General features: G+C 53.1%; 1 protein-coding gene across 2 annotated transcripts in view; it reads right to left on the bottom strand.

Moving 5' to 3' along the window:
• CEP89 (centrosomal protein 89) overlaps positions 1–12180 on the bottom strand; it is a 221722-nt gene that overhangs the window by 142582 nt on the left and 66960 nt on the right. For both annotated transcript variants that reach the window (XM_075326112.1, XM_075326113.1), the window contains exon 8: positions 1345–1478. In XM_075326112.1, coding sequence (XP_075182227.1) covers positions 1345–1478 — 134 coding nt within the window. The remainder of the gene's footprint in view (positions 1–1344; positions 1479–12180) is intronic.

The raw sequence follows: 12180 nt of genomic DNA, 5'->3' as shown, positions 1-12180 counted from the left end.
GCCTTGGCAGCCTTGCGTTTTGTGGATGACATGTTGCTGCCTCCTCAGAGCGATCTGGGGTATCCAGCCAGGAAGCGACCTCACAGTGCAAGAAATAAATAAATATATATATCTGGTGACACAGTACACCAATGCACACTGAGGCACTAGAGGGGCCAGCTGAAATGCCGCTTACCGCCCGCTTAAGAGCGGGTGTGTGGTCTCCAAAAGCCCCCTAGTCCAGGTCTCCCAGAGCCTTGCGTCCTTCCTCTAGCCAGACTGCATGTAATGGCTGCCGGCGTCCTGGGAGAGGAGGGGGGGCGGGCCCTGGGCGTTCCTGACTAAGAGCGGGAAGCCTGCTTCCCTCTGTGCCTAGTGAGAGGGCTGGAGCATGTAAATCAGGCTCCAGCCCTCGTCGCTGCTGCGAAACAGCGTCTCTCCCCTACCCTGATTGACAGGGTGGGGGCGGGAACGAAGCGGAGCTAGGCCGCAAAAGCCGGGGACTGGATTTATAAACGCCGCCGCCGTAAAAGCGCGGTCGGCGTGTCCCCGGCGCACTACAAGTCACAGCAGCGCCGCCGGTCCAGTGGGGGTCGGCGCTGCGTTCCCACAACACAAAAGTCCCCCAGTAAACTGCAGGAACACCAACTCAATCGTTACGGTCCCCGGCGCACTACAACACCCAGCCAGCCCGGAGTGTGTCTGTGCCTGCCGGGGACACAGAGTACCTGTATGATGCAGGGCCTTGTCCCTGATTGTACTCCTGCTCCGTATCCATCAGGTGCTATGGGTCTGTGGATGGAGCCCGGCGTCAGAGCTTAGAGGCCGGCAGGATCCCACTTCCACAGAGCCCTACAAGGGGATGTGGAAGGAAAACAGCATGTGGGGCTCCAGCCCCTGTACCAGCAATAGGTACCTCAACCTTACAACACCATCCACGGGTGAGAAGGGAGCATGCTGGGGGCCCTATATGGGCCCTCTTTTCTTCCATCCGAAATAGTCAGCAGCTACTGCTGACTAAAATCTGTGGAGCCATGCGTGGATGTCTGACCTCCTTCGCACAAAGCTTGAAAACTGGAGAACCCGTGATACCACGGGGGGGTATAGCCAGAAGGGGAGGGGCCTTGCACTTTTTGGTGTAGTGCTTTGTGTGGCCTCCGGAGGGCAGTAGCTATACCCCAATCGTCTGGGTCTCCCAATAGAGCGCTGAAGAAAGTGCACAGAGTATAGTAATATTTGCGATCATAATGATGTACGCATTCCTGATACAGATGATCTGAATGGCAACGACAGAATGTAATTGTACAAAAAGGCAAATAATCAGCTTTAAATGTAAAAAAAGAAAAAGATGTAAAGAGACATTACCTCTTCCCTGGATAAAGGGCGATACTTCGTCTGATAGCGGCTCAGCTCCACATTCAGTCGATGGATGGTCGTTTTTAAAGCGTCATTCTCGTCTACTAATTCTTGAGCCTGCTCTCTCAGAGAAACCAGCTCCGCTGTGGATGGGATATTAAAAAAATAAATATCAATCAAAAGGAGTTTCCACACTAATCAATGAAGCCTAATGGTCACACCTAAGTCTAGGGCTACACGGTGACTTTGGCACCAACAGAAGCTTGCTAAATGTCGCCGCTATATCTCAGCATTATACAAGTGAATGTGGTTACTTGGTGGCGGATTTTTTTGCATGTTGCAGTGTGAAGGTAGCCTGGGCTATAGATTGTTTATTCAAACGTAATAAGATTATCTGTGTATATAAATAATCAAAATATAGATGTAGTTGCATAATTATCTGTCTGTCTATGTAGCCATCGCATAGACCCATAATATAATTCTAAGCTGTATAGTCATGAAGGGGTTACCAAGGATAAGTGAACAGATGTACGAACAATGAACAGAGAAAGTATTTGTGCTTATCAGTAGCTCCACACAAAGAAGGAATGTGACATCCATGGGATGAAATGTGGGTACCTACACTCCCCAACCCTCCCTATGCAGTTTCGATGTGTGAGAGAAAACAAATTGATACTTTTTGTACATGTGTGAAGGTTGGAATGTAATACTAAAATCTGAGCTATAGATATACACGAGTTCAGTTGGTGACACTGGCTCAAGGAGAACATGTCTCATGTATTCATTGTCTGATTCATTAATATCGGCTCTGATATATATAGCTAATACGGCACCATCTCTGGATACCCTGTATGAAGATACCATTAGCTATCTTTACCCAAAATTCCTCCCTTGACAGCAGTACCCTAGAGGCGAATGTGACCGCATTCACCTGTATTGCACTGTGAAATGGTAGCAACACCTAGTGAACATTGGTTCAGTGGCAGGCATCTTGGCCCCAGCCGAAATGTTAAAGGGAACCTGTCAGCTGCAATATGCACCCGGAGCCACGAGCAGTTCTGGTGCATATTGCTAATACCAGCATCTATTAGCATACAAAAAAAAAGTATTTATAAAGATCTTTTATCATATGCTAATGAGCACAGGGACTAGTCACAAGGGCATTAGTTCCCTGGGGTAGTCGGCCCTCTTAGCATAAAAGCACGCCCCTGTTGGCGTGCTAACATGCTAATGAATGCCCAGCATCAGAGGCATGGTCGCTTTCACCTCTGCTGCCATCGCTGGTTTTCGGCTCAGTGAGCACGATCAGAACGTCCCCTTACTTCTGGTCATGCGCACTACACCAGTTTGAAGCGCGAGACTGGAAGTCCGGGACTTCTGATTATGCGCAATGAGCCGAAAACCAGCGTCAGCAGAGGCGAGAGTGACCATGCCTCTGACGCTGCACATTCATTAGCATGTTAGCAAGCCCACAGGGGCGTGCTTACATTCTAAGGGGGCCGACTAGCCAAGGGAACTAACGTCCTTGCGACTAGTCGCTGGCCTCATCAGCATATCATAAAGGATCTTTAGAGATACTTTTTCAAAAGATCTCCATCTATGCTACTAGATACAGGGACAGTTAGGCTATGTGCATACGCTGCAGATTTACCGCGGATTTGCCGCAGAAAATGTGTCTAACATTGCTGCACTGATTCCCCAGCAAAACCTTTAGGTTTTAAAAAAAGAGAATTTTGTTTACTTACCGTAAATTCTTTTTCTTATAGTTCCGACATGGGAGACCCAGACCATGGGTGTATAGCTACTGCCTCCGGAGGCCACACAAAGTACTACACTAAAAAGTGTAGCTCCTCCCTCCGAGCATATACACCCCCTGGATAACCAAATCTAGCCAGTTTAGTGCAAAAGCTGAAGGAGGACATCCACCCACAAGTAGAGACAGAGCAAAACCCGGAATAACCGGAACCTCTGTCTACAACAACAGCCGGTGAAAACACACGGAACAAGAAAACTGCCAACAGGCAACAGGGAGGGTGCTGGGTCTCCCATGTCGGAACTATAAGAAAAAGAATTTACGGTAAGTAAACAAAATTCTCTTTTTCTTCATCGTTCCTTATGGGAGACCCAGACCATGGGACGTCTCAAAGCAGTCCATGGGTGGGAAATAAACAAACTGAGAAGTAGGCAAAACCCAACTTCACAAATGGGCGACAGCCGCCTGAAGGATGCGTCTGCCCAAGCTCGCATCTGCCGCAGCATGAGCATGCACTTGATAGTGCTTCAAAAAGGTGTGCAGACTAGACCAAGTGGCAGCCTGACAGACCTGCTGAGCCGTAGCCTGGTGCCTGAAAGCCCAAGAGGCACCGACAGCTCTGGTCGAATGCGCCTTGATCCCTGGCGGGGGAGGCACCTGAGTGCACTGGTAGGCATCGGATATGGCCGACCTAATCCAACGAGCTAGGGTCGGTTTAGAAGCCGAGAGACCCTTGCGCTGACCTGTGGTCAGCACAAAAAGAGAGGTGCACCGCCTAAGAGCAGCGGTGCGTGACACATAGATCCGGAGCGCCCGCACCAGATCTAAAGTACGCAACGCTTTCTCAAAGCGATGCACAGGAGCCGGACAAAAGGAGGGCAATGAAATGTCCTGGTTAAGGTGGAAAGGAGACACCACCTTAGGGAGAAAGTCCGGAGTCGGACGGAAAACCACCTTGTCTTGGTGAAAAACCAAAAAAGGTGACTCCGAAGAGAGCGCAGCCAAATCAGAGACTCTCCTGAGAGAAGTTATGGCCACCAGAAAAACGACCTTCTGTGAAAGTCGAAACAAAGAAACCTCCCTAAGAGGCTCAAAGGGGGGTTTCTGTAAGGCCGTGAGGACCAGATTAAGGTCCCAGGGATCCAAAGGCCGCCGGTAAGGAGGAATGATGTGAGATGCGCCCTGCATGAAGGTGCGCACCTGGGCCAGTCGGGCGATACGCCGCTGGAACAGCACTGACAGCGCCGAGACCTGTCCCTTAAGGGAATTGAGGGATAGTCCTAGCTGCAGACCGGACTGTAGAAAGGACAGGATGGTCGGCAAGGAAAAAGGCAAAGGGGCATGGCCGGAAGAGCGACACCAGGACAGGAAAATTCTCCAAGTCCTGTGGTAAATCTTGGCCGAGGAAGACTTCCGAGCCTGAGTCATAGTGGAGATGACCTCGGAAGGAATGCCGGAAGCCGTCAGGATCCAGGACTCAAGAGCCACGCCGTCAATCTGAGAGCCGCAGAATTCTGGCGGAAAAACGGACCTTGTGAGAGAAGGTCTGGGCGGTCCGGGAGATGCCACGGCACCTCTACGGACAGACGGAGCAGGTCTGGGTACCAAGCTCGCCTGGGCCAGTCTGGAGCAATGAGTATGACCCGACGGCCCTCCATTCTGATCTTGCGCAGGACTCTGGGCAAGAGAGCTAGAGGGGGAAACACGTAAGACAGACGGAACTGGGACCAATCCTGAACCAGCGCGTCCGCTGCAAAGGCCTGAGGATCGTGGGAGCGAGCCACGTAAACCGGGACCTTGTTGTTGTGACGGGATGCCATTAGATCCACTTCCGGAGTGCCCCACTTGCGGCAGATCGACCGGAACACTGCCGGATGCAGAGCCCACTCGCCGCTGTCCACTGCTTGACGGCTGAGATAATCTGCCTCCCGGTTTTCTACGCCTGGGATGTGGACTGCGGATATGGTAGACTTGGAGTCCTCCGTCCACTGAAGGATGTGTTGAACCTCCAACATTGCCAGGCGGCTGCGAGTCCCGCCCTGGTGATTGATGTAGGCAACTGCTGTCGCGTTGTCTGACTGGACTCGAATGTGCTTGCCCGCCAACAGGTGGTGAAAGGCTACGAGAGCTAGGAGCACAGCTCTGATTTCCAGCACATTGATCGAGAGGGCTGATTCGGACGGAGTCCAAGTGCCCTGTGCTCGGTGGTGGAGAAATACTGCTCCCCAGCCGGATAGACTGGCATCCGTGGTGAGAATCACCCAGGACGGGATCAGGAAGGAGCGTCCCTGAGACAGAGAGAGGGGCCGAAGCCACCACTGAAGAGAGCTACTGGTCTGTGGCGACAGAGCCACCAACCTGTGCAAGGAGGAAGGCCGCTTGTCCCAACAGCGGAGAATGTCCAGCTGCAGAGGACGCAGATGGAACTGGGCAAAGGGAACCGCTTCCATTGACGCCACCATCTGACCCAGCACCTGCATGAGGTGCCTGATGGAATGACGGCGGGGCCTCAACAGAGAGCGCACCGCCAGATGGAGGGACTGCTGTTTGACTAAGGGCAGCTTCACAAGTGTCGGCAGAGTCTCGAATTGCATCCCTAGGTACGTAAGTTTTTGGGTCGGGGTCAGAGTGGACTTGGGCAGATTGACAAGCCACCCGAACAAGAGTGGCGAGAGTGAGCGAGACACTCCTCCGCTGACAGTCTGCACTGGATGAAGCCTTGACAAGAAGGTCGTCCAGGTAAGGAATCACTGCCAACCCCTGGAGGTGCAGAACCGCAACCACTGCTGCCATGACCTTGGTAAATACTCGAGGGGCCGTGGCTAACCCGAAGGGGAGAGCCACGAATTGGAAATGTTCCTCTCCGATTGAAAAACGTAGCCAACGCTGGTGTGAAACTGCAATTGGCACATGCAGATAGGCATCTCTGATGTCGATGGATGCCAGGAAATCTCCTTGGGTCATTGAGGCAATGACCGATCGCAGAGACTCCATGCAAAAATGCCGCACCTGAACATGCTTGTTGAGAAGCTGGAGATCCAGGATGGGCCGGAAGGAACCGTCCTTTTTGGGGACTAGGAAGAGATTTGAGTAAAAACCTCTGAACCGTTCCCTGGCGGGAACCGGTACAATTACTCCGTTGGCCTGTAAGGATGCCACGGCCTGAGAGAAGGCGGCGGCCTTGGAGCAGGGGGGAGTTGACAGAAAAAATCTGTTTGGCGGGCTGGAAGAGAATTCTATCCTGTAGCCGTGGGAGATGATATCCCGCACCCACTGATCGGAGACGTGTTGAAACCACACGTCGCCAAAGTGGGAGAGCCTGCCACCGACCAAAGACGTTGCTGGCTCGGCCAGATAGTCAAGAGGAGGCTGCCTTGGTGGCAGCAGCTCCTGCGGACCTTTGTGGACGCGGCTTCTTGCGCCAGGTGGGCTTCTGGTCCTTGGCTGAGTTAGTGGACGACGCCGAGGGCTTAGAGGCCGCCCAGTTAGAGGAACGAAAGGAACGAAACCTCGACTGGTTCCTGCCCTGGACAGGTTTCCTGGGTTTAGTCTGTGGCAAGGAAGTACTCTTCCCGCCAGTAGCCTCCTTAATAATTTCATCCAGTTGTTCACCGAACAGCCTGGACCCGGCAAATGGGAGCCCAGCAAGGTACTTCTTTGAAGAAGCATCTGCCTTCCACTCTCGCAGCCACAAAATCCTGCGGATAGCAAGGGAATTAGCGGAGGCCACCGCAGTGCGGTGAGAAGCCTCCAGCATGGCAGACATGGCATAGGATGAAAAAGCTGAAGCCTCGGAAGTTAGGGCAACCAATTCAGGCATAGAGTCCCTAGTGAGGGAATGCATCTCCTCTAGGGAAGCAGAGATGGCTTTGAGAGCCCACACTGCTGCAAAGGATGGGGAGAACGAGGCCCCTGCCGCCTCATAGACAGACTTGGCCAGGAGGTCAACCTGGCGGCCAGTGGGATCCTTAAGGGAGGTGCCATCAGCTACAGATACAACTGTCCGGGCTGAGAGTCTAGACACCGGAGGGTCTACTTTTGGTGAGTGAGCCCACTCCTTGACCACCTCTGGTGGAAAAGGAAAACGGTCATCAGAACCACGCTTTGGAAAGCGTTTGTCAGGACAGGCCCTGGGCTTGGACACAGTGGCTTGAAAACTGGAGTGGTTAAAGAACACACTCCTTGTCCTCTTAGGCGAGGTATACTGGTGCTTTTCTGCCAGAGAGGGTTGCTCCTCTGATACTGGCGGATTGAGGTCCAGTACAGAATTAATGGACGCAATCAAATCACTAACATCTGCGTCACCCTCGGTCAGATCAATGGGGCACATGGACGTAGCGTCCGAGCCCCCAGTAAAGACATCCTCCTCGTCCTCCGAGTCGGCTCGTGAATCGGAGCCGCGGGACGAGGAAGGAGAGGGGACCCTGCGTCTCCTTTTAGGAGGACGGGGTCTGGGAGCAGATGAAGAATCCTCTGTGAGGTCTGCAGAGCGAGCCGAAGCAGCAGAGGCACCCTGAGAAGGGGGCTGATGCATGCTCAGCAGAGTCCGGGACAACTCTCCCATGGAGTCGGCAAAGGACTTGGAGATAGCCTTAGAAAACGATTCTACCCAAACCGGGGGTTCAGCCACCGGGGCCGGAGCAGCCGGAGGGACCACTGTGGGTGCGATTCCAGGCTGAGGCACCACCATGTTAGAACAGGCATCACAATGAGGATATGTGCTCGGTTCAGGCAGTACGAGCTTACATGCAGTGCATATAGAGTAAAGCCTTGCAGCCTTGCTCCTAGTGTGAGACATGCTGCTGAAGTGGGGGCTCTGCAGTAAGAATACACTCCTTTAGAATGACCCCCAGAGAGTGTATAATAAAGTCCACAACCAGAGGTTGTGGCTTACCAGACCGTTTTGTGTGCCCTCCGGATTCCACAGCTCGGACCCCCAGACAGGTTGCAGAGATGCAGCAGCCAGCGCCGATCAGTGTGAGAACGCTGATAAAATGGCGCCGGAGGGAGGAGGGGGGGCGGGCCCTAGTCCAAGAGCGGGAACCGGAGGGCCAAGGAGATATCCAGGGGAGGGAAACATCTCCTCAGAGAGGAGTGTCCTCCCCTGTACTGAACGGCCGGTGGGCGGCGCCGCACTGTCCCTCTGCATGACTGACATGCAGGGGCAGTGAAAACGAAAGTAGGCCGCAGCCGAAGCCGGGGCCTAAATTTTACAATGCGGCCGGCGAGCAGGCACCCTCGGCGCGGTTCTCAGGTGAAAACCAGAGAACCGGCCGGAAATCACAGCAAAGTTAAATAACACACTCTCCCCACAATAAATGTACAAGGGACCCCTCAATAACGTCTCAAAATACTTAGCTTATGAGACGCAGAGCCAGGTCCCTGAGGGGTGAGTGCTCCGTCCGGCAGGGTCCTGAAAGGGCTGCGGATGGAGACCGGTCTCCTGCAAAACAGTGAGAACCGTGCTGGCTCCCACTTCAAGCCAGAGCCCGAGGGATGGTGAAGGAGCGCGGCATGAAAGGCTCCAGCCTTGAAATCAACCTTAACAGCACCGCCGACACAGTGGGGTGAGAAGGGACATGCCGGGGGTCCAGCTTGGACCCGCTTTTCTTCCAACTCTTTAAAATCAAAAATCATATGAGAATGCATTTGTGGATGTGTGCCTCCTGAACACAAAGCATTGAACTGGCTAGATTTGGTTATCCAGGGGGTGTTTATGCTCGGAGGGAGGAGCTACACTTTTCAGTGTAGTACTTTGTGTGTCCTCCGGAGGTAGAAGCTATACACCCATGGTCTGGGTCTCCCATAAGGAACGATGAAGAAAATGCTGTGCGCACACTGCGTTTTTTAATACCTGCAGATTTACCCGCGGAATTAATGAGCATGTCACTTCTTTTCCGCAGGTACATGCGGTTTTTGCCATAGATAATGGTAAAAATCCGCAGGGACCAACCTATGGAAAATCTGAGCTAAATCCGAGTCAAATCAGCACCAAAAATGCACCAAACCGTGGTAAAACCGCATGTGGATTTCGATGCAGTTTTGGTGCGTTTTTTTAACGTGGGTGCGGGATTCTTTCAGAGGGTCCAGTTTTTCCTTAAGAAAAATTCACTTTCTAGTGCGCACATAGCCTTAGGCAGGCTTTGCAGACTACAACATCGGATGTGCGATGTCGGTGGGGTCAAATCGAAAGTGACGCACATCCGGCGTCGCTGTCGATATCGTAGTGTGCAAACCCTTTTACATACGATTAATGAGCACAAAAGCGTCGTTATTGTATGATCGTTGTAGGGTCCAACATTTCAATAATTTTGCAGCCGCGACGGTACGATGTTGTTCCTTGTTCCTGTGGCAGCACACATCGCTGTGTGTGAAGCCGCAGGAGCGAGGAACATCTCCTACCTGCGTCCCGGCTGCAATGCGGAAGGAAGGAGGTGGGCGGGATGTTTACGTCCCGCTCATCTCCGCCCCTCCACTTCTATTGGCCGCCTGCCGTGTGACGTCGCTGTGACGCCGCACGACCCGCCCCCTTAGGAAGGAGGCGGGTCGCCGGCCAGAGCGACGTCACAGGACAGGTAAGTGCGTGTGAAGCTGCCGTAGCGATAATGTTCGCTACGGCAGCAATCACAAGAGATCGTACCTGCGACGGGGGCGGGGACTATCGCTGCAGCGTCGGTAACACATTGTTACTGATGTCGCAGCGTGCAAAGTACCCCTTAATCAGGAATTAGCAATATGCACCTAGAACTGCTTGTGGCTCTGGGTACATATTGCACCCGACAGGTTCCCTTTAACATTTCGGCTGGGGCTACAGATACAGGGAGGATTAGGCAGAAGAAGGGAATTTTGTTACTTACCGTAAATTCCTTTTCTTCTAGCTCCTATTGGGAGACCCAGACGATTGGGTGTATAGCACTGCCTCCGGAGGCCACACAAAGCATTACACTAAAAAGTGTAAGGCCCCTCCCCTTCTGGCTATACACCCCCAGTGGGATCACTGGCTCACCAGTTTTAGTGCAAAAGCAAGAAGGAGGAAAGCCAAGAACTGGTTTAAACAAATTCACTCCGAAGTAACGTCGGAGAACTGAAAACCGTTCAACATGAACAACATGTGTACCCGAAAAATAACCAAAAATCCCGAAGGACAACAGGGCGGGTGCTGGGTCTCCCAATAGGAGCTAGAAGAAAAGGAATTTACGGTAAGTAACAAAATTCCCTTCTTCTTCAGCGCTCCATTGGGAGACCCAGACGATTGGGACGTCCAAAAGCTGTCCCTGGGTGGGTAAAGAATACCTCATGTTAGAGCTGCTAAGACAGCCCTCCCCTACGGGGAGGCAACTGCCGCCTGCAGGACTCTTCTACCTAGGCTGGCGTCCGCCGAAGCATAGGTATGCACCTGATAATGTTTGGTGAAAGTGTGCAGACTCGACCAGGTAGCTGCCTGGCACACCTGTTGAGCCGTAGCCTGGTGACGCAATGCCCAGGACGCACCCACGGCTCTGGTAGAATGGGCCTTCAGCCCTTATGGAACCGGAAGCCCAGCAGAACGGTAGGCCTCAAGAATTGGTTCTTTGATCCATCGAGCCAGGGTGGCCTTAGAAGCCTGCGACCCCTTGCGCTTACCAGCGACAAGGACAAAGAGTGCAACCGAACGGCGCAGGGGCGCCGTGCGGGAAATGTAGATTCTGAGTGCTCGCACCAGATCTAACAAATGTAAATCCTTCTCATACCGATGAACTGCATGAGGACAAAAAGAAGGCAAAGAGATATCCTGATTAAGATGAAAAGAGGATACCACCTTCGGGAGAAACTCCTGAATGGGGCGCAGCACTACCTTGTCCTGGTGGAAGACCAGGAAGGGAGCCTTGGATGACAGCGCTGCTAGCTCAGACACTCTCCGAAGAGATGTGATCGCTACCAGAAAAGCCACTTTCTGTGACAGTCTAGAAAGTGAAACCTCCCTCAGAGGCTCGAAGGGCGGCTTCTGGAGGGCAACTAGCACCCTGTTCAGATTCCATGGATCTAACGGTCGCTTGTACGGGGGTACGATATGACAAACCCCCTGCAGGAAAGTGCGCACCTTAGAGAGTCGTGCTAGACGCTTCTGAAAAAAGACGGATAGCGCCGAGACTTGCCCTTTAAGGGAGCCGAGCGACAAACCTTTTTCTAACCCAGATTGCAGGAAAGAAAGAAAGGTAGGCAAGGCAAATGGCCAGGGAGACACTCCCTGAGCAGAGCACCAGGATAAGAATATCCTCCACGTTCTGTGGTATATCTTAGCGGACGTGGGCTTCCTAGCCTGTCTCATGGTGGCAACGACCCCTTGGGATAATCCTGAAGACGCTAGGATCCAGGACTCAATGGCCACACAGTCAGGTTCAGGGCCGCAGAATTCCGATGGAAAAACGGCCCTTGGGACAGTAAGTCTGGTCGGTCTGGTAGTGCCCACGGTTGGCCGACCGTGAGATGCCACAGATCCGGATACCACGCCCTCCTTGGCCAGTCTGGGGCGACGAGTATGACGCGGCTGCAGTCGGATCTGATCTTGTGTAGCACTCTGGGCAAGAGTGCCAGAGGTGGAAACACATAAGGGAGCCGGAACTGCGACCAATCTTGCACTAAGGCGTCTGCCGCCAGAGCTCTGTGATCGCGAGACCGTGCCATGAAGGTTGGGACCTTGTTGTTGTGCTGGGACGCCATTAGGTCGACGTCCGGCCTTCCCCAGCGGCGACAGATTTCCTGAAACACGTCCGGGTGAAGGGACCATTCCCCTGCGTCCATGCCCTGGCGACTGAGGAAGTCTGCTTCCCAGTTTTCTACTCCGGGGATGTGAACTGCGGATATGGTGGAGGCCGTGGCTTCCACCCACATCAGAATCCGCCGGACTTCCTGGAAGGCTTGCCGACTGCGTGTCCCCCCTTGGTGGTTGATGTATGCCACCGCTGTGGAGTTGTCCGACTGAATTCGGATCTGCTTTCCTTCCAGCCACTGCTGGAAGGCTAGTAGGGCAAGATACACTGCTCTGATCTCCAGAACATTGATCTGAAGGGTGGACTCCTGCTGAGTCCACGTACCCTGAGCCCTGTGGTGGA

The sequence above is a fragment of the Anomaloglossus baeobatrachus genome, chromosome 10, assembly GCF_048569485.1.
Source record: "Anomaloglossus baeobatrachus isolate aAnoBae1 chromosome 10, aAnoBae1.hap1, whole genome shotgun sequence".
NCBI lineage: Eukaryota > Metazoa > Chordata > Amphibia > Anura > Aromobatidae > Anomaloglossus > Anomaloglossus baeobatrachus.
The sequence above is the reverse complement of the archived record's forward strand: the minus strand, read 5'-3'. Positions and strand labels throughout refer to the sequence as shown.